Source organism: Gambusia affinis, linkage group LG23, assembly GCF_019740435.1.
Source record: "Gambusia affinis linkage group LG23, SWU_Gaff_1.0, whole genome shotgun sequence".
In the NCBI taxonomy this organism is placed as follows: domain Eukaryota; kingdom Metazoa; phylum Chordata; class Actinopteri; order Cyprinodontiformes; family Poeciliidae; genus Gambusia; species Gambusia affinis.
The window spans coordinates 11,362,016-11,382,976 of NC_057890.1; the positions used below are offsets into that span (position 1 = coordinate 11,362,016).

At 37.9% G+C, this 20,961-nt stretch overlaps 1 protein-coding gene across 5 annotated transcripts in view; it reads left to right on the forward strand.

Moving 5' to 3' along the window:
* Positions 1 to 3,747: 3,747 nt before the first annotated feature.
* The window catches only part of exoc4 (exocyst complex component 4), a 114,285-nt gene continuing 97,071 nt past the window's right edge, over positions 3,748 to 20,961 (forward strand). For 4 of the 5 annotated variants that reach the window (XR_006369810.1, XR_006369811.1, XM_044108431.1 and 1 more), the window contains exons 1-8: positions 3,762 to 3,875; positions 4,730 to 4,919; positions 5,802 to 5,996; positions 8,334 to 8,527; positions 10,695 to 10,804; positions 12,555 to 12,655; positions 12,997 to 13,151; positions 17,917 to 18,097. Coding sequence is in view for 3 of the 5 variants with exons in the window: in XM_044108431.1 (XP_043964366.1) it covers positions 3,796 to 3,875; positions 4,730 to 4,919; positions 5,802 to 5,996; positions 8,334 to 8,527; positions 10,695 to 10,804; positions 12,555 to 12,655; positions 12,997 to 13,151; positions 17,917 to 18,097 (1,206 nt within the window). In the remaining 2 variants the exon portion in view is untranslated. Of the gene's footprint in view, positions 3,876 to 4,729; positions 4,920 to 5,801; positions 5,997 to 8,333; positions 8,528 to 10,694; positions 10,805 to 12,554; positions 12,656 to 12,996; positions 13,152 to 17,916; positions 18,098 to 20,961 lie in introns of all 5 variants that reach the window. The other variant, XM_044108430.1, reaches the window with a different exon arrangement.

The following is a 20,961-nucleotide window of genomic DNA, read 5'->3' on the forward strand; positions in this document are numbered from 1 at the left end:
ATGCTATTTCATAACGTTTAAATGAGCCCTAAAACACAGCTTCAATTCCAGTTTATGGCAAATAAAAGGAATATTCTTGAATAATAATTATATATACAATTGTTACTGTAAGTTGTAAGTTGTAAAAGCTAATTGGCAATTTACCAACACTTATTAGGAACTAAAAGTGTTATTAGGCAGTGTTTCTACGTCATCCAAAAGGTTGTGCACTAAAAATACCAGGAAGAGTTGTTAAATAAAACGTTTTGGATTTGGAAAAAATAATTCATAGAAAAAATAACCAGAGCATGTGTTCTCATCAAGTTTTTAATAAACTCTGACATACTGAGGCCAGCGTTTTGAAATGGTCCGTTCTTGTTTCAAACCAGTTCAGAAGTGGTTTTTTTTTTTTTTATTATACCTTTGAATAAGACTTGGATATTCTAATCTGACTTTTACACACTACTAATCATTAATTATTTATACTGTAACATCAGAGGAGAAAGGAAAATTCAAATTCAACATCTCATGAAATGTACAACTGAAGCCAAACACTGTTTTTTCTTTTGTTTGTTATTTTACAAAAGAAAAGTTGTATATGGTTTTTGGTGCTGAAATTTTAATCTAGTCTTATTTGAAGATGGAGTGAACCTTGATTTTTGTCTTTTTGATTGGATGTTTTCAAGGAAACATCAAAACATGCAGGACATTAGACCCCGATAACTAATGTTTAAAAACAATATTTAAGTTGTTTTCTTGATGCCACACACCTGCTTAACACTGCTGTGAATATTTCCCCCTTTTCAATTTATTCTGCTTTTGTATTGTCATCAACCATAAACATTTTAGAGCAATGAATAAGAAAATAACAAAGAACCTGAAAAAATACAAAAATCTGTTTTGGAACTATGATTTGCACAATGAAAAATCAGAACACATAAGTATAAGCAGGAAATACACATAAAATAAGATTAGTTTTTACTGAGTTGAATAGATTTTGAACATTTAGTATTCATTTAGAGACCCAAAATAAGAAAACTATAACATATTTGTGATAAAGTCATCATAAAAGTATGCATGGAAATACTTCACAGGTGATAAAACTCCTAAAATTAATCAAAATTAATCAATCATCCACATTTCAAAAGTATTATTCATGATTGCAACTTGCAATCATGAAGAATGGCTTCATTGGTTCAGTTTTTTAATATCTTTGTGTAAAACCACATTGGCAGACTCTCATGCAGTCTCACAGAGCAGAAAACTGCAGGTGGAGGTTTGATGCGTCTCTAGGAGGGGGAACATGACAGCTCATACGAATAAAACTGATATATTATACACATATCCCAGCGCATGTTTAATAAAAGTCTTTTATACCTATTCTTGCATTTTTGTGGAGGCTTTTTGAACCATGAGTGTGTGTAGAACATGTTAAACAATATGAAAAAGTGGAAACCCATTTAAAAATTCAACACACGTGTATTGTACAGTCAGTGATCTAATAAATCTTGTAGACAATAAACACTGACCAAAGGCATTTGTTTATAATGCAAAGCCATTCATCATGGGGTTCTTTTTTATACATATAAGCAACTTAGAATGATATTGGTTTTGTAGTAAAGGAAGTTCAAACGGCTTTAACACTGTGATGTCATTCCCCAAAGAAGACCTACTGCACTACTACGCTCTTGCTAATGCAGTGCCCTGAGGCTTGCTTTGAAACGCTTCAGGTATTTCCTTTATATATATATATAGCAATGAGACTGAGTGTTGGAGTGTGAAAAAGTCTCTTTCTCTCTACATCAGGCTTATCAGAGCAAGAAGGGTTTATCTTACTGTCATGCTTGTTGAAAATGTTACTTTATTTTATTCATTTCCATCTCTTCAGTGGAGTCAGTTGTAATGTTCATCAGAAAGAAGCAGTTTTTCCTCCATGCTAAACATGTTTAAGATTTGCCTTAAATTTTACCTAGAGGTTAATTTAATTGGTATCATTGTCCATCTTGTTTTGGATCATTGTAACGCTTCTTCCTGCAATTGATCTAATTATGAGATGTTAGTGTTGTTTCTCCAACAGGCAAAAAAAAAAAAAAGTGATTCGAAATCTGCCCTGAAGACACCTTAAGCTTATCTTAATTATTCTGCACATCTTAGCTATCTCAAAAATTCAACACACAAAATTGAAAGTTTGAGAACATGAATTAGAAGAGAAAAAACATCCTGCTTAATTTTCACAGACTAAATACCTAGTGTCAAAAATTCAAAGGCCTTCAAGCAAGTTTTTACAACCTTGTTCATCTTTCAACACATGACTTTTTCAGAGCAAGAAGTTGCTGTTTTAAAGCAGCTGACCTTGGAGAATGTAGTACTTAGACTGATGGGAGATGATTTGACAGTATAAGGTGATGTGATAGGAGCTTGGACTTGGTAATGGGAGGTGTATTTTATTTGATTTTTTATTAAAGACAAACAATGGGTCCTGCATGACACAGCAATTGTTTTTTGGGGAGGTGGTTGAGAACCAAAGATCACCCGCAATGTTATCTCATCATTCCACCGGCACATCAATCAGGGCTCAGGCTGCGTGAGATCGACCTCCTTTGCTCCAGAATCAATGCTCTCTTCCATTCTCATTGGTACAGCAGATATGGTGAGAGATACAGGGCACAGGAGGCCTGAAAAACCCAGCTCTATATGTTCTAAATGGTGTTGGCTATTAACTCACTGACCTTCACTGCCTGTCTCCTTTCTCCTTTGCACTTCCTTGTCAGTCTCAGGAGGACCAGAGTGAAAATCTAACAATAAAGGATTTATCCTCTGTATTTAGATACTAGAATATATCTATGATAGCACTAAAGAAAAGTTAATTGCATCAAATTTTGTACAATTTATTAGGTTTTTTCCTGTTTAATTTGACAAAATAAGCACGAAAAAACTATTTCTTTACATTTTCAGCTCATTCATGCTTGCAGGTGTAAGAAATCTAATATTTGTGATATTTACTACTGCTGGAGACCATAGGTGTAATAATAATAATAATACAATTAAAAGGTAAAATAAAAGCAATCTCCACGAATTCAACAATAAGGTCCGTACATCACTGTCAATCATGCAGGGTTTTCTTTTTTAACTTAAAAACAATGTATTCTGTTCTCACAGTATGTGCTATTCTCAACTACAATGTACAGAAAATATTGAGAAAATAGCAGAAATTAAGTTAAGGGATCAGACACACATTTTAAAAAACATTTATGTAAAATATTTTTGGGTGAATCAGAAATAAAATAAAACAAAACAAAATAAAATTAATTTTTTGCATCAAGTCATCCAATCAGTGCCTAAGAAAATCTAATTACTGTATGTGTATCCTATTTATGGCTGAAAAATGTAGAGAAAAAAATTCTTCCAAATTATGGGAAAACAATTCAATTGTTAATGAACTTAAGAAAAAACAGCAGCACTAATAACTACAACACAACATGTCTGCATTTTTGTGTTCACTTTTGCTCCTCCCTTTCCCCCCAAGTCAAACTTTAATAAAATAAAATAAAACCGCAGAACAAGTAGGCCTGGAAGCATATTTAGCCTACAGGAAGTAATTAATTTGATAACTTCCTTAAAAATGTCTTTGCTGGGTATGAGAAGGTAACTACATGTGAGCTGGTTACACCATCAGTCCCACAGGATTCTTTTACTGATTCTACTTCAACCATAGGCGTTACAACGGCTAGTTTCCACTTTAAAAATACAACTCCCAGAACACCTTGCGCAACCACACGCTCCCTTCTTCCTGTTTGAGTGCTGCAGCTGGAAAAAATGGCAGCTGAAACAGGCAAATACAGGAGTGCTGTAAACAAAAACAAAGACCCCTCTGGACTTCTTATCTCTGTTATAAGGTAAGGTTAATTAACATTTTATCTGCGAGGCTAACAGTCCAGTAAGGACGTGAGAAAAGCTTTTCGCTGTTTATATTTGCAGTCAGATACGAGATGACAGCTAGCTTTGGGAAGCTACATGGGAGGTAGCTGCATCCTTCCTGTGTTACTATCAGATAGAAATAAACGCTCGTTTACTCTGGTTTTTTTATTCATCATTTCATTTTCAGAAGTACTTGAAATTTGTCAACAATTATAGCTGCTTTTATTTTGAAGAGGTAAGGAAAATAATAGGTGCGACGAGGTATTATTTATAGATAGCTAACCTATTATTGTCATCACCACCCAAGGAAAACGGTTATGTTATTTTCCTGCGAGTTGTAGTGTTTTTCATTTTGGCCAAAAAGTTCAGTTTTGGTCTGATCTGACCACCTTGGTGTTTCTCTTACTTGGCCTTTGACATTCTTTAGCAATGGAATAACATTTAATGTGTTCGATGGTCTCATAAAAGTGTTTATGTTACGTGTTTCAACTAATTTATTTTCCCATACAGGTTCATGTCCAATGTTACTTATTCAGTAACATTGGAAGATATTTGGTTGAATTGAATTTTATTTGTAGCTACCAGAATAAAAGGGGGCACTTCACAATTATGCACTACTGACGTTTGTGGCTGTAATATGAGAGAGTATGAAAAAGTTTTGTGGTTTGAATAGTTTTGGAAGGTACTGTAATTATTATGTCCTCAGTCGTGACATGGAACATGTTTCCTATGCACAAACATTAAAATATGTTCACTTATGGATCTTGTTTTATTGTATTATTCAGTCAAGGTGCAACTTATGTCATATTGCCTTGCTTTGCTTCTTATTCAGGACTCTGTCCAGCAGCGATGATGTGCAGGACAGAGAGACGGAGAAGGGTCGTCTGGAAGAGGCCTTTGAAACCTGCGATAGAGATTTGGATAAACTGATTGTTCAGCATTACGCTGAACTCACCACTGCCATCCGGACCTACCAGAGCATCACAGAGCGCATCACCAGCTCCCGCAATAAGATAAAACAGGTATGAAGAAGAGAAACCCTGTTCACACCTGGCAGTAATGCCTGTCCTGGGTGATCTGGTCACATTCAGACATATTTAACCACAGGTGTTAACGCAGATTTTGTAAAGTTTTGCCTGTATTAGTTCAGCTGTCGGCATTACGTGTTTTACCTCAGTGCGATGTTTTGTTTCACTGTGCTTGGATCTAATTTGTTATTGTAAAATACCCATCTTAATCTCAAAAGAATCTGAACTCTATTGTTGAGTGTTTCGTTTTGATTTGTAACCTGTGTAATAAAGTGTAATAAAGATCTATAAAGCAGGTGTCGGTGAACTGTCCGGTGTTTTGCTGAAGTGAAGTCTGTGTGAGTTGAAATCTTCCTTGTATTTGTGCGTACAGTAACTTTAGATTGTCAGATTTCCTTGTTTCAGCTATACCTCTGGCACACTGAGAAGCATATAGAAGCCAAATAACTCTATACAGCTGATGCAAATTTCAACATCTATGTGTGCTTTTGCTAAAACAGTAGTTCTAATGTGTTTGTGTTCAGATGAGATCTGGGCATTCAGGTGTGAAGTTGTTGGGCTGTCTGCTTTTATGTGATTCAGCCCAAACGCCTGCTACCACCAGCTGTGAACCGCTCCAGATGTCCAAAAACAGGCTCCAGTCAATCAGATGAAATAAAACAAATCCTTTACTAACTTTCTGTTAATTCAAGCATTTCATGAATTCCAAGGCAACAACTTAAGAAGCTGTAATCAAAATTCAGAACAGTTTATTTTTATTTCATTCTGTTGCCTTTGAGCCATTCTTATGCTGAAGTGCTGTTTCCAAGCAGAACTTAGTTTTAATTGGAACATTTGACATTCTTACCTAACGCTTTTTCTTCTTCTGTTGTGCAGGTGAAGGAGAACCTGCTGTCTTGCAAAATGCTTCTCCACTGTAAGAGGGATGAGCTGAGGAAGCTGTGGATAGAAGGCATTGAACACAAGCATGTTCTCCAGCTGCTGGATGAAATTGAAAGCATCAAACAGGTTCCTCAGTGCCTTGAGACCTATATGGCAAGCAAGCACTACCTTCACGCCACTGACATGTTGGTGAGTAAAGTGTGGAGACAGTGGAACTTTTTATCGTTTTAAATGTGCTTTAGTTTTACCTATTGACACTTGAGGCAGTGTTAATGGGGTTGCCTTTCAGAATCCTCCAATGTGCACATAAACACAAGTGTTTACAACTGCTGCTGCCAAAGATTGATTCCCTTGCTCCTTTCACTGCTTTAAAGAAACAGTTTCTAGCCTTGAATGGTCCAGTGGGTGCAACCCACATCATCTAAGTACTGTGAGGCCACTGCAGATACGCGTGGACGTGTGCGCTGTAGCACATTTGATGTGTATTGCAGTATCCTCAGCAGGGTGAGTGAAGGTTGGCATTGACAACTAAACGACCGGGCTCTGTGGTCTGTATGTCACTTCCCTCTTTCCTCTTTCCCGTCCAATGTCACTCCCACACATCTTTCTCCTCCGGAACCTGCAAATAATTAGTTTTCTAGAAAGGGTGTTATCTGAGGAGGAGGAGGGGGAAAAAAGAGAACTGTGGCGCAACCACAAGACCGTGAAAAATCCTCTTTTGTGTGGGTGGAAGGAAATGGAACGCCATTCAACCTGCGCTCAGTCAATACAGTGTGTGTTAGGAGGTTGTAAAAAGTTCAAAGTCAGTTGGATGCATTACCTTTGTCATGCAAACTTTAAATGTGCTTTACTTTATAAGCACATTTTACTACCATTGAGAAAGTGCTCTTAAGCCCTTTAAACAAAATTTTGTTCGTTTTTATATTTGAATATCTTCTTAGTGGCAGTGCTGCTGCTTTTCCCCCTCTGTAGAGGTTTTTATTTGGTATATTTGGTCCAGAATCAATTTAAATCAGTTCAATTCAGTCAAGCCCATTTATGGATTAAAAGCCAGGAACACAATCCAGTCTAAGCTAAATCATAGCACCATACAATATGATAGAAAATTTTAAATCTATCTTGGAGAAATGGCTAATCAGAAAGACCCTGAGCCAGGGTTAAGTTCAACAGGAAATACAAACAAAGAGTAGGAAACTGTAACTACAGGAATCTCTCTGTCAATAATCAGAACAGAGATGCAGCTTTGAACAAAAACACTGAGTCAGAGGTACTTTCTAAACTGGTTGTAAAGATTATCAATGTTTTGATATTAAAAAACAAAACAAAAAACAACTTATTGGATGCAAAATTGATCAACTGACCTTTTTTGCCCAAATGTTCACACTTATTTGCCACCAGTAATCTTACATAATTTCTTCTTTTTCCAAACTGGTTAGTTTTAACAAATTGTTGCAGAAATTCAGTCCTACTTCTTCAAGTAATTGTTAATTTTACATGCACTTACTCTTCTGTTTGTACTGTAGCAGACGTTTAATGGCCAGGTACAAACATCTCAGCCTTCTCTTTGGCTTCGTCTCATTAACATTGTATGGATGCAATTTTATTTTTTTTTTTCAAATTTTTTTTTTTTTTAACCAGGCTTATCTTTTCAATTAAAATTCAAACTAAGCACTCTTTGTACTCTGCAATGGCAGCATTACATCCCAGGGGTTTGGTTTATAAAAACCGACCTTCTCTTTTCGTGCCCTTGTTCCTGTCGTATCACTAAATCCAGGTGTGCTCAGGTGAAACCCCCGCTTGGAGTGGAGAAAGCAGTGATAAACCTTCTCTTCTCTTTGCAAATTCACAAGAGGGTTCAGATTTCTCATTATGCTGACAGGCCTGTTCCCTAATGATGTTAACCACTCTTCCCTCATCTTCTCCTCCACACACACATGCACACGTTTTGCGATTTACTGGCACACAATCACACACATATAATTTCACTGAGACACATCTGAGATGTGTGTGTTGTACACGCACAGAGAGATCACATGTAAAGTCTTTCTGGCGAATGGAGTTATTATATTTTGCTAAAGGAGGGTGATCATGAAGCACATTAACTAATCCACTTGCTAGTCTGAGTCTCATTTGCATCAGCACAAACTTGACCTATGCCCCCTGCCCACCATATTCCCCCCCGCCCCCTCTATATCTCTCTGTGCTAACAGTTCCCTCCTGGCCTGTCCTGACCTTGCAGATATACTTTTTGTTGCTGTATCATCTTTTTTTGATGCACACAGCTCCTCGTTAACACATAGTTACAAAAAGATTCATTGCCACGTAAATTGAAAAGTGTCATAATTACATTATTGTGGCGTGAAAGAGAAATTGATTTTCGAAGTTTTTAATAAGCGGAAAGGTGGACTCAGAACAAAGTTTAATGTGAGGTTATGATACTTTATAGCTCATTCAGTAATTATTCTATTCTTTGCAAAGAGTTTATGACAGACAGCAAAGAACAACACCCTCTTGACTTGTTTGCAGGTGACAGCCGTGGAGTCCCTGGAAGGCCCCTTGTTTCAGGTAGAAGGGCTTGGAGATCTTCGGCTGGAGCTCAAAAACAAGAAGCTCAACATCCACTTAGTGCTCATCGACGAGCTGCACCGTCACCTCTACATAAAGTCCACCAGTCGCCTCGGACACAAGAACAAGGACAAAAACGCCTCTCGACTTCCAGGGTAAAAGTGGATTTCAGTCACTCTTAACAAATCGTTTTTTAATTTGAAATGATCTGCGGTTTAACACTATGGGGGATTTTCATTCTATCTTGTTACCTTTCTATAATAGCAGAATATATTGGCATTAAAAACACTGAACTTATTCGACTGTGAAGCGGACTGTGAAGCTTTGCAGAGTAAAATAAAATAGATTAGAATTAATACGGGGGAAAAAAAGTTTTGCCATTCAGCGTGTCTTCATTGTAAGCAGTTTCTTTGTCATGGCAACTGACTAAAAGTTTCCAATTATTTTCCAAATGAACCAAAACATTTAAGCCTTTTATACATGTCGGTACTGTGCTGCAAAGCAACAAAGGAGTCAGACGACAAACATAAGGTTTGTTTGTTGCTGGGAGCAAACACCAGTTATTTTTTACTTAAACAGAATTATAAAATGTGTTATTTCTGGCAGAGTTTGTGTTGATCTTTGTTTGTTAAAGAAACATACCATGCCTATGTTATTTCACATGCCCTCTTCTGTGTTTTCTTTGATACTGATTGCAAGAGAAGTCATCCTCCTCATGTCTCTGGCAGTGATTGTCTAAATGACAGAATAGGTTTGACTTCCACTATGAGGTTAACTGTGACCTGACAGCCAGTTTCTAACTTTTGTTATGCCACTGTCTAACCTATTAGCAATAATGCTCCCCCGCAGGCTTTGAACACACATTTGTTGCTTTCATTTTCCATAGAAAGCATTCATTTAAAGTGCTGTTTTGCACTTTTACATGTGTGTAAGCATCCGTGGGGGTGCTATAATTACAGTGGCTGTGGGTTGTTGAAGCACAATGATTTATTAATAAGGGTCAGCTAGTGACAGGTTCTGGCCCTTCTGTATTGGGCTGCCTCTAACAACACACCAGCCTCCATGCAGCCCACTCACTTAACAGGCACACGGTGTTTATGCCGCCTAACTTAACGGACCTGGATTTGCTTCCCACCTCGGGGTTGATAAATAGCTCATTGGAAAGCAGCACCATCCTTACCAAACAGAGATGCAAGGTGTTTTCTTTTATCTGGAGATTGTTTTTATTTGCACAAGTTCAGGTTCCATTGAGGTTGTTTTTTTTTCCACGAAAAAGCTATTTTACAACAAATGTCATCTAAGGGCTATGTAAAGGACAACAGATCCAGTCCAGTATTCAAATGAAATGAAAGTCAATCCTAAACCACATGATACAATTGGTAATATAACACCGGTTGGTACAAAGTTATCAGTTCAAAGAGGTCAGTGTTATATCTAGCTGTTCACATTGCAGCAATTTCTCATTCATAGAAGGCATGTTGTGACTGAAAAGGAAGCCTTCTTGTTTAGCAGAAAGAAAATGCCAGCAGAAGCGGGCCTGATATGGACGGCCATCTGCTGTGTCTGGTAGGGGGCCAAGAGAACGGAAAAGCGACATGGTAAAGGAAAGAAAACGCACCGGCACTTGACCTGCTTTAGTTTTTACAGGAAAGAAAAACAAAGAATACCAAAAGATATTGGTAGTGTTAATGGAGTGAATGACTCCATTGGACAGAGATATTACTAAACACAGACTGAGTCAGGAGTACATTTTAGGGAAAGAAAAACAAAGGGATTAGACATACTGTTCATGGCAGTAATTCCTTTGTCAGTATATCTGCTCATTAAGGACGCAGCACTGGATATAAACAAATCTGAAGGAAAGAAAAATAAGTTAGTTAAAAGTGGAGGACAGCAATTGTTGTGTCAGTGACTTCATCTGGGACAGAGACACAGTTAAACCCAGAAGAGATAGGTCAGGAGTACCTTCAATGGAAGGAAAAGCAAAGATTACACAAAAATATCCCTGGCTTCAGTATGTCTGTTGGCACACTTGTTCATGAAGGAGACATAGATTCACATGGACACAGGAGCACTTTTGAATGGAAAGGTCAACTAAAGAGAGCAAACAAAACAGACAATTTACTGGCAGAAATTGTTGCAAAAATACATAAATAGAGAATAGCTCGAAAATACTGAGTTGGTAAAAAAGGTCAGTATGATCTCCAACAGCCTTAGTCTACAGTGTCTTTTATGGAGTTGCATTCCCAGATTAAAATATGTAATGAAGAGGAAAATATTTCATAAATGATGATTCACTTTACTGTTTTTGTCTCCTCTCAGGTCCTTGACTAAAGATACGTCTCCGATGCCTGTTTTGGAAGTGAGCGGCTTATCAACTCCACGCAAGCTTCTGGACTCTTCACAGTTCAGCACACCTGGATCCAGCAGTGGTATATAAATATATATACATACCTCTGCCTTATTTTATTTTATTTAAGAGTGTGCTCGACTAATATAATGAATGAGAAGGATAAAAATGTCAACAGAGTATGTCAGGTGAACCTACAAATCAAACATGTCTATGTTTAGTCCGTTCACATCAGGGGAAAACTATGAAGATGTAAATGAATTGGAAAACCAGGCTAGAGCTTGGTGATGCATTTTCAATATTTTTTTGTTCCACTTAGCAAAAGGATACTAACATCTCCCTAGCTTAGATCCATTTGCATGTCATTCATAAGGTTGTGAAAAATGAATAGGACAAAACCCTTCTTGGATGTCAGGAAATAGGAGCACAAAGTTTGCACACAGGCAAACACCCACATTCCCCTTGCAGCACATGTCATAACATCTTCAGCTATGATCGTAATATACATCTCTTTTCTAACAATATAATCATCACCCGTCTGCATTCCCCCCCACACGTGTACCATTAGTCACCCAGTGTCTCTGCGTTCACAGCGGGGGAGCGCCATCTATTAAACTCAAACTGGTAGAAGCTGAGAATACAGAACCCTAACTGTGTTCAGAAATGTATGAGGTCTTTCTCAGTGGTAGAGTCAGCACTACATTTCTTCCAGGCAGAGCAAGGAGGAACACAAACAAGAAGATAATGAAAAAAGTTAATCCAGCAATAACTTGGCATTCCCTGGGTGTTTCTGAGTATTTTATATTAAGGCTGGTACTTTTTTTTTTTTTTTTTTTTTTCCCCACCACCCACTCTTGGCATTCGAAGTTAACGACTCATCGGTTTTAGCTCAGTGGATACTGAGCAGGTTTCTGTGCAGGATTAAGCATTCCCATGCATCAATATCATTACATACATATACATACGTATGTATAGATACATATACATACGTATGTATGTATAGATACATGTACATATACATACATATGTATGTATGTGTATATAAGTTGTGCGGTTTTCTCTTTCTGTGTTTTTCTTGAAGCCTCTGTCTGTCTTTTTTTACTCCACCTCCCATGCTGTCCTGTCCTCATTTGTATGCACTCCCATGTCATGCCCTCAAATAAGTAAACACACATGTATAAATTGCTTCTAATGCTTGATAAATATCTGTACATTTCTCTCACACTGTGGACTAAAAAGTAAAAGCTCAACCACAATTTTTCCCCTCATATTACACCAGCTGAACTCTTGACAATTAGTTGCCACCAGGTGGTAAGTGCCTATATACCGCCATGTTAACAACCGCGGTCACGACATAGCAACTGGCTTCCATCAGAGGGCTGGCTTTCTATTTTGTCTAATAGCATTAGAGCACCTCATTTGTAGATAGTAATTGTCATAATTATTGCACAAGCTGCAGTTGGAATGGGTGAAAAGAGGAAATACACCCAAAGTCCATTAACTTGCTATAAACATTAACTCTCCTAACATGCTTTGATGGGGAATTGGGAGGCCCCATCTAATGGAAATTAGAGCATCACTCGATACTGCCATTCTCAATTTAGCTGTTAATGTGGCTAACTCAGCTGCTGTGCATGTGGGGGTGGTGCTTGGGGGACAGGTTCAGGTGTGTGTGTGCTTAAAAGATGGAACTAGAGGATTTAAATACTGAAAATTATATATTTGTGTTTGGTCTGTTACAAAATGAACAAAACGAGAAGAATATACTGGTGAAAGTACATCGGAGGGATCTTGTTGATTTATTTGTAATTGTACCTAATTTTTTATTTTAGTGCGTGAGCTGCAGCAGGACATTCGTGATCTGAGTCAAGTAGACCTTTCTGAAGTGGATCCAGAGGAAAACAGCGCTGAGTTTATGGGAATACTCATCAAGGTACATGGACTTTAAAAAAAATATAAAATCAGGATTGGACTTCTATTAAGATTCAATTAACATTAAGATTTGTTCTAAGTCTGCAGTAAAACTTGCAAAATAAATGTACAAATATGGATATAGGGAAGCAGTAACACATTTTGTATTTTTTGAGTAGGTAGCTTGCAATGGGAAGTTGTTTAGGGCCATATAAATAAAAGGAACAGAATACAAGTTTACATCATAATTTTTAATATTTTTTGTGAAATATTTTCCAAACCGTGTATAATTTCAATATAGTTTGGTAGTACGTATTTGTGAGACAGTTTTTCTTTAAAGGAAGTCTTGGTCATTTTCCCCAGGCCCTTGCAAAACTGAAGAAACTTCCTGATACCACTAAAGCCATAATGGAGCGACTGGAGCCCGAGCTGAAACAGATCGTCAAGAGATCCACCACTCAGATAGCAGATCATGCTTACCAGAGAGGAGAAAACCTGGCACCGGAGAGCCAGCCAAGGTATGGTAAAGGTTAAAGGACGCCACGCTTAAAAATAACAAGGTTCAATTGATGAATGAAAGGTTAAAAAAAAGAAGATACAAGCAGATTTGTTAAAACAGTATCAATATTTTCTTCATTAGAATACAAAGTTGGATTTGAAAAATACATTATTAACAGTGTTGGTATTATCCCTGAAAAATATCTTAATAAAGCTGCCACTTGTATTCCCAGTTGTATTGGATCTGTATAAGACTTTTATTAAGCTGCCTGTTTGCTTATTCTTCTAAAACCATAGTATTCCCATTAGGATCCCTTACCCAGTGTTATTAAATAAAAGACGGCGACTCTGTCCATTGATTGGAGGAGTCGAGGGTTGTCTTTCTCCCTGCAGGTTCTTAGTTAAACATTAGAGTTGATTATCGCATCAATATCAATATTCTGACTGCCATGGGTCTTTTAGATATATTTACAGCCAACTGCAAAGGCAGACCCAAACGTTTTTTGCATTCAGCCCCACAGCTCTCATAGTCAGACAGTCAACCAGGTGTGAAACAGAGCGAAACCAAATGCTGGAGACACAGCTGGCCTCAGACCATGAAAACAAACACTGTGCTGCTTTAAACAAAGACATGTCATGGTTAAACACACCCATATACACAAACCAGCAGGCGTACACCTGCCTTATAGGACGGCCACATTTTAAAAGCAGTCACGTTAGCCACTGCAGCCATACATAGTCCTAAGAAGCACAGGTCTCAGTCCACTGATCCTGAACCATTTAAGAGGAATGTCTTGTTTTCTGTCAAGGATGTTCTCTCCAGCCCCGTTTGCTTTGTTTCTCCTGTTGGCGGTCGAATCTCATCTGACCTCGCTGTAATAGACTGCCGTGTAGCTCGTTTTAGGTCCCACGCCCTGCAGATTGTTTTTGGATTTGCTTTCATGTGTACATCTGTGAACACTTAGCACTTTGGAGTTTGTCTGCTTTTGTATTTGGATGCATGTACTGCTAGTTCTCTCTATGTTCATTTCAATTTAAAGTCAATGCTTGTTGCTATGGAAACTCCACCTGATGTAGCACTTGTCGGGAACAATGGTCTTGAATATTGCACACTATATTTTATAGCACTGCAGATCAGCAGGCAACACTTACACTCTTCATAGCTTAAACAGTGTGTCAGTGTGTAACTTCCTTTTGGTTCTTCTCATTCAATGTCTCAGGAAGCCAACACCTGTCTTTATATCACAAATAGTATAGGTACTGTCTTTCACGAAGACACTAATTTCCCAGCATGCAGCACTAGAATACAGTGCTTTACAGAAGTACTCATAGTTTAATATTACTGCCTCAAGTTTCTGTATTTTAAAATATAAAACAATGGAATGTAGCTCATAATAGTCAGGAAAATTGGTTTCATGAGAAGTTATTTTTGAATTTCTGTGCAATGTATTTCCCCGACGTTTCACTGCAATTACAGAATGTGGTTCTGCACATCTACCGACTAAAACATTAGTTCTGAACCTCCTCTCCAATCTCAACGGGGCAGCGATTAGTGAACAAGAAACAGGTAGTTGATTCTCAACAGGCTGCAGCTTTGGAGGAACACTAGTGAAACAGAGGAGATTAGGCTGGGAAATGACACCGTCTGAGTTCACAGGAGCCGGGGAAACGAAATGGTGCACAAAAGATTAACTCAAAAACGAAGGCTGAACACAAAACCAAAGAGTGACTAGAAATGGAACCCCAGAAGTGACAGAAAAGAAATAAAACCCGCAGTTTTTAGATTTATGTGTCAAGAAAGGTATCCCATTCATGTCGCTTTGTATAAACGAGCTGCTTTGGTTTGAAACCCTAAAGTTTCTTCTTGTAATGTGACAAGAAGAAACTTGTCACAACTTGTCACGCTGTTGTTCTTCAAAAAGGTTTGAAGGGTGTGGGTATTTTTGTGTTTTGAAGTCTTCATTGTCATAGTGTTTGCTTTATTTTTACTTTGGGAAACATTTCAGACAAAACCCTTTACAGGGTGAGTTGTATAAAGAAATGGTTGATGAAGGAAAGAAGATGGAGACCCATTTATTTGACTGGAATGTACCTGAATATTTCCTTTCCATTATATGAGAATCCAATAAATGATCACAAATTGAAAGTAAAAGTAATTTTAAAGCCAGTTTTAAATCTGGACAAGCACATTGCATAGGAGATGGTTTAGTCATTGTTTTCCTTCTTTTCCACCTGTTCAGCAGAGAAGTCTGGAAATCTTCTTTTTGCAAATAATATCCATGTTTGCCTGACGGCATCATGACCCGGCACACTTAATATTTCACAAGCATTCACTCAGCACGTCGGAACCCTATTTACAGTAATTTAATGATCTTTGACTGACGCTCATCCTAATGATAATCTAATTTTTATGCCGCTGTTGTTCTTCCGAAATGAGTCACGCACTTTCCTGCTGCTGGCCAGTTAGTTAGAGACTCTGTGCTGTTTCTCTCGACTGTTCATGAGCGACTGGTGTCAGCTTCGATCCTGAGAGGAAATGAGACGAGAGGTCTCAAGGAACAGACGATATGGATTAGGATGGCCTCCACTGGGAGATAATGAGGAAGACTTGGTTGTCTACACTTCACTGTCTGTCTATAGATGAGTGAGTGAGCCGAATGTCTCAAGGTCAAAATCATAAGTTATGCATTTATGTCTTTTCTTCTCATGTGTGCAGTCAGGAAATATTTCACTATTTAAAAGTTAATCTATGCTTTCTTGCAAATACTTCCTATTAATTGTGTCTTGGAAAAATACTCATACTCCTTGATGCTTTGAATGTTTTGCAATGTTTTAAATGTTTATCGTCACCAACTTTTATTAATTTTCTCTTAAGCAGAAATAAAACCATGTACTTCTTCCACTTCAATAATATGTATTGCGTATTGTAGCCTTAGTAATGACTAGTAAAAGTGATGACCTTTAGCTGTGCATTTCACAAGTCTATCCCTTTTGTAACTGAAAAATGTAGTGTCAAGAAGAAAACCATTGTTGAAAGCCTAAAAATTCAGCTGTCGCGTGTGAAAGAAAGTTGTTTTTTTTCCTGTCAGGTTGAATCAAAACTTTTTTGGTCAATGTGCCAAACAATATGTGTTGTGGAAAACTAATACTGAACGTCACCAGGAATCCAAAATCTCCAAGAGAAAACATGGTGGTTTCAGCATCTCACTGTGTTGATGATTTTCTTCAGCATGGAAGCAGCAAGAGTTGAAGGAAATAAGCATAGAGCTATTTACTGGGTAGTCCTGGAAGAAAACTTGTGAGAGACAGCAAAAACATTTAGACTGGAATAACAAGCTAAATAACATTTAGCAGAATAACAACCCTAAACATTCCTACTGGTGTGGCTTAATATAAGGTCAGACCCAAATCAAAGTAAGAATCTTTGAAAAAACTTTACATATACATTACATACTTTTGCAAGGCAATATGTAAAGGCATGTATGGCATAGAAATAAGTTACTCAGTCTCCACTATGCTTTGTAAGGACTTGGCATAAATTTACCATCTCAGGGATCAGTTTACACTGTTATCTCCTAACCCCCAGCATCTTCTTTTTTCTCTTCAGCTGTACTTCTGAATAATGATGCCGGTCTTTGTTTTTGCATTATTGATGCATTTTAGTATCCTCCTCCTCAGAAAAAGGTGGCCTGAAGGAAGGCAGCAAAGTTCTGTAATGCTTTAGAAGGTGGCATCCAAGGTTTAATTCATGAGAAAATGTCCATGAGACAGTCCAGCAGATAGCAGCACGGTGTAAGACGTAAGCAGGGACAAAGCACGCTCTGAGCTATAGCCAAGTGGCAAGGAAAGTGTAAAGAAATAACTTTGCTAAGTATGGTTTACAAAACCCGCACCTCCCAATGGATTACTTTGCTGAAAGGTGCCAGGGAACAAGAGCTAAAATCCCACGAGACATTCTAGCAGCAGTTTTAACTAACCAAAAAGGAGCAATAAAGGGCTGTTGTGGGAGATCTAGCGTTAAATAATTGCATTAAATTCTCATTGAAGACACACCCGACTTAGTCAGTTTTTATTGTTGGAATTCATACGCCGACAGAAATTTAGTACCAAACATTTGATATCCAATCTGCCAGGTAGAGAAAAAATAAATTAAAATGATAAAAATTGCAACAAAAAATGTGGCATAGACTGTCATTATTTTATTATCAACTATAATCCCCCCCTTTAAAATAAAGTAGTTACTCGTCATCATCCGTCTCATCTAGCATAACCTCTGTTCGCTCTTTACTTCAAAAGCTCCGTCCTGGTGCCAAAAGGAGGTACAGAAGAGTCTGTATGAAAGCATTAGGGCAGATGAAGCAACTGTGAGCTTTCAGCGCTAAGTAGGGCACTCAGATGTAGTAGAAGGTCAGTTTGGTTTTGGATGCGCTCTCTCTGCTTCAAGCAGAGCCATTTAGAGCTAACGAGAGTGGCTTTTCATTTGGATCCTTCTAGGGGCATCCAGGTGCTGCGTTATTAACACGGGGGAAAAATGCTGGAAGTCTCTGCTCAAGAGAGTTGGCAATTAAAACGGAACTGTGAAGCATTTCATCTCAGTTTACGTAACCTGTATTTCAATTTCTAAATTCATAAGAGAAAAACAGTTTGTGGAGCAGGTATATGTATAGTTGTTTACTATAATGTCATTTTGTATTTCTTTAAGTGCTCTCCTTCCCTCCATTGCGTGCCTCTCTCCACATTGCCCCGCTCACCCTTTGGTTCTTCTCTCTCTGGCTCCCTCTGCAGGCTGTTGTTGGAACTGCTGGAGCTTTTGTTTGACAAGTTCAAGGCGGTTGCCCAGGCTCACAGTGTGGTGCTGGCCCACATGCAGCAGATTGCTGCACACACTCCGGGTGTGACCCATGAGGAGAAGATCAAGCTCTACGAGCAGGCTGATGTATCTGCCAAGATCCAGGCAGTGCTGCAGGTTAGTTTTCTGCAACAGTCAAAGAAAAACGTAGAACAAATATGGTTATATGTGCTGGTTCAAATTAAAGTGTTCAAAGGTTGAATATAGTTTAAAGTCATTGGTACTTGCATTAATATTAAATATGGAACTGATAATTCATCACAGTAGTTGCCTATGGTATTGAAGTTATACCTGTTACCTCCAGTTGCCATGGCATTTACCTTGTCTAAAAGCAACATAAAATGAAATTGAATTAAAATCTACTAAATGCTACACCATAAATTAAGTATTAAATTTTAGTCATTGTCTGTCATGAATCTGAAAATTAGGTAAAGGTATTAAAATTAAGTACTATAAAGTGATGGTAACATCAATTCATTGCATATTTATATGTTGTTGGTATAATTTAATAAAGGCTAAAAGGCCAGTTACAAAGTGGCCCCTATTGAATGCAGAGAAATTTTGGACTTATATATTTGTGCAAAGATATATTTTGTCACATTGCCACAGCGTGATGCTTCCACCGCCATGCTTCACCATTACAGTGGTGCGTAGAGGTTGATGTTCAGTTTTAGCTTTTTTTACTCAGCATTTTACATGTAGGCCAAAAACTGTCATTCCTTTTTTCTCAGTCGTGCCTGCAAAGCTACTGGCTACCTGTAAATGTAAATTCATATGGGTTTTCATTCAATCTCCAGTTTGATGTCTTTTGTCTAAATGATGGGGGAAATTCTGCAGCACTCTTGGCATGGATTATTATTATTATTATTTTTTAAATTTGTATGAGCAATACTCAGCATGGCTTGCCAAAAATAAGTTTCCTTTCAATAGTTTGTTCTCCTTGGTTTGTAGAATGATAAACCCCAGTAAGTTTAAATTGCCTCCATAACCCTTCACTTTTTTTGTATAAAGCTGCTCACCTGATGTTATTGCCTTGGATTTACGTTGGTGCACCACACACCTGAATGATCCCAACCAACAGCTTTCCAACATAGCTGATACATAATTTTTTTAAATATGTGCCCACATCTGCTAATGATTAGTTTATTGAGTGAATTAGATTGGCAACACCTGGCTTCTGCTTAGCCCCTATTTTCTATGGCGGCTGAGGAGGTGTAATTTCTTTCTCACCCACTGCTTCTGCTTTTTGGCTTAGTTCTTGGACTAAGAGTTATATCATTTTTTTTTCTTCCTTTGCAAGAAATAGGTAAGAATTGGTTAATTTAAAAAATGAGTTCTCTCATAAAACCTTGAAACCTAAAGAGGAACTAACTGCGTATTTTTTCCATGTGGTTAGGAAAATAAAGAAAGCTTGATTGCTTGGATTAATTTTAGGCTCTTTAATTGGCATGTATTTATGCTTGGTTGTTGATCCCCCTGCTCCTGTTTGATTGGTTGAGGGAGATGAACAGCTGTTGAAATGACCCTGCGGTGACTCTCAGTGGAAAATCAGCGACAGTTGTTGCTCTCAGACTGATTGGTGTGTGTATGTGTGTGTTTGTTCCTTTTGTGTGTTAATAACTCAAAATATGTTGCTTCATGTGGAGCTTCTTCACGGACAGTCTTTAAATTGTCATTTTCAGCAATTAGCTGGCAGACTTCAACAAATCTACTAGAAAAAATTTTGTAGTTAAATACTATTTTATGGATTCATTCACATATACATCATATTGGCACAAAGCGTAGAAAATGCCTCGGTTTATTCACATTCGGTGAGTAAGATTCAGGCGAAAATGAGCTTTTCTATTGTGGAGGACTTGGACGTGTTGGCTGCTGCCGTGGTAATTGATAGCCCAGTGTTTCTTTCTATCGATCACGTAAAAGCAAAAATAAATAAAACGATGGAATGCTTTCTGCCGAGTGAAATTGAAAGCCCTTTCATGTCTAACTCCCACAATGAGACTGTGCCTTCAATAGGTTGAGCTTTTTCCAGCTGGCATACATAAACACACAAAATGAAGAGTGATTCGGGGTATTTGTGTGTGTATTTTGATGGTTTTAGGGGTACATAGGCATGCAGTGTAATTGCTCTGCTGTATGAGTACAGTTTTAGATGGCAGGAAGCCATTCCTCCGTATTTGACCACAGCCAGCACACAATTGCCAGTGGCTCCAATCTCTCTTGGCTCTCATATGAGATAATAGAATCTCTTGATTAGAATACTCATTATGTGAAATTAGGTTTTCTTACTCAGTCACTTGTGTTATTATTTTCTGACTGATAATATCAATAAGAAGAACCCACATCTATCCATTTGTTTTTCTTTTTTCTTTTTTCTCTCTCTCTGCATTCCCCTTGCTCTTTGCTTCCTCAGCATGATTCCTGCTGCCTCTGTATCACAATCTCTATTTCCCAATACCTTCTGCATTTCCCTCTTGGTCCTTGTAATTTCCTCCTTAATCTTATTATCTGCCTTCTTTTTCCTTCTCCGAACTCCCATAATTCCCCTCGCCCCCTTCATTTAGCTCTTTGTTTTACAGTGTCACATGTCAGCTATGAGAGAAATTAAATTCCTGCAGCTTCCACACCAGCTCTGTCAGGTTTTATTGGATAGTGATCCAGCTGATATCTCAGACCTTAAGACCAGCACAGGCCTCACTTTCCTTGTGATATGTAGAGTTTTGTCATATTGGTTCTGTCTGGAGGTGGTGTTTCTGTTGTGTTGGATTTTTTAAAGTTATGTTTTAAGTTGTCTTCCATCTAGCCTTCCACTTTTCTCTTTATGTATTTATGTCCATTTACTTTTGCTTCTCTCTGCCAATCATCTGTTTATCTGCTTGTCCATCTGCCCATTCATTTGTCCTTCCATCCACCCATTTATATATTAAATGTAGACAAATATGGAATTTCGACATCTTTAAATGTTTGTTAAACCCCTGTCA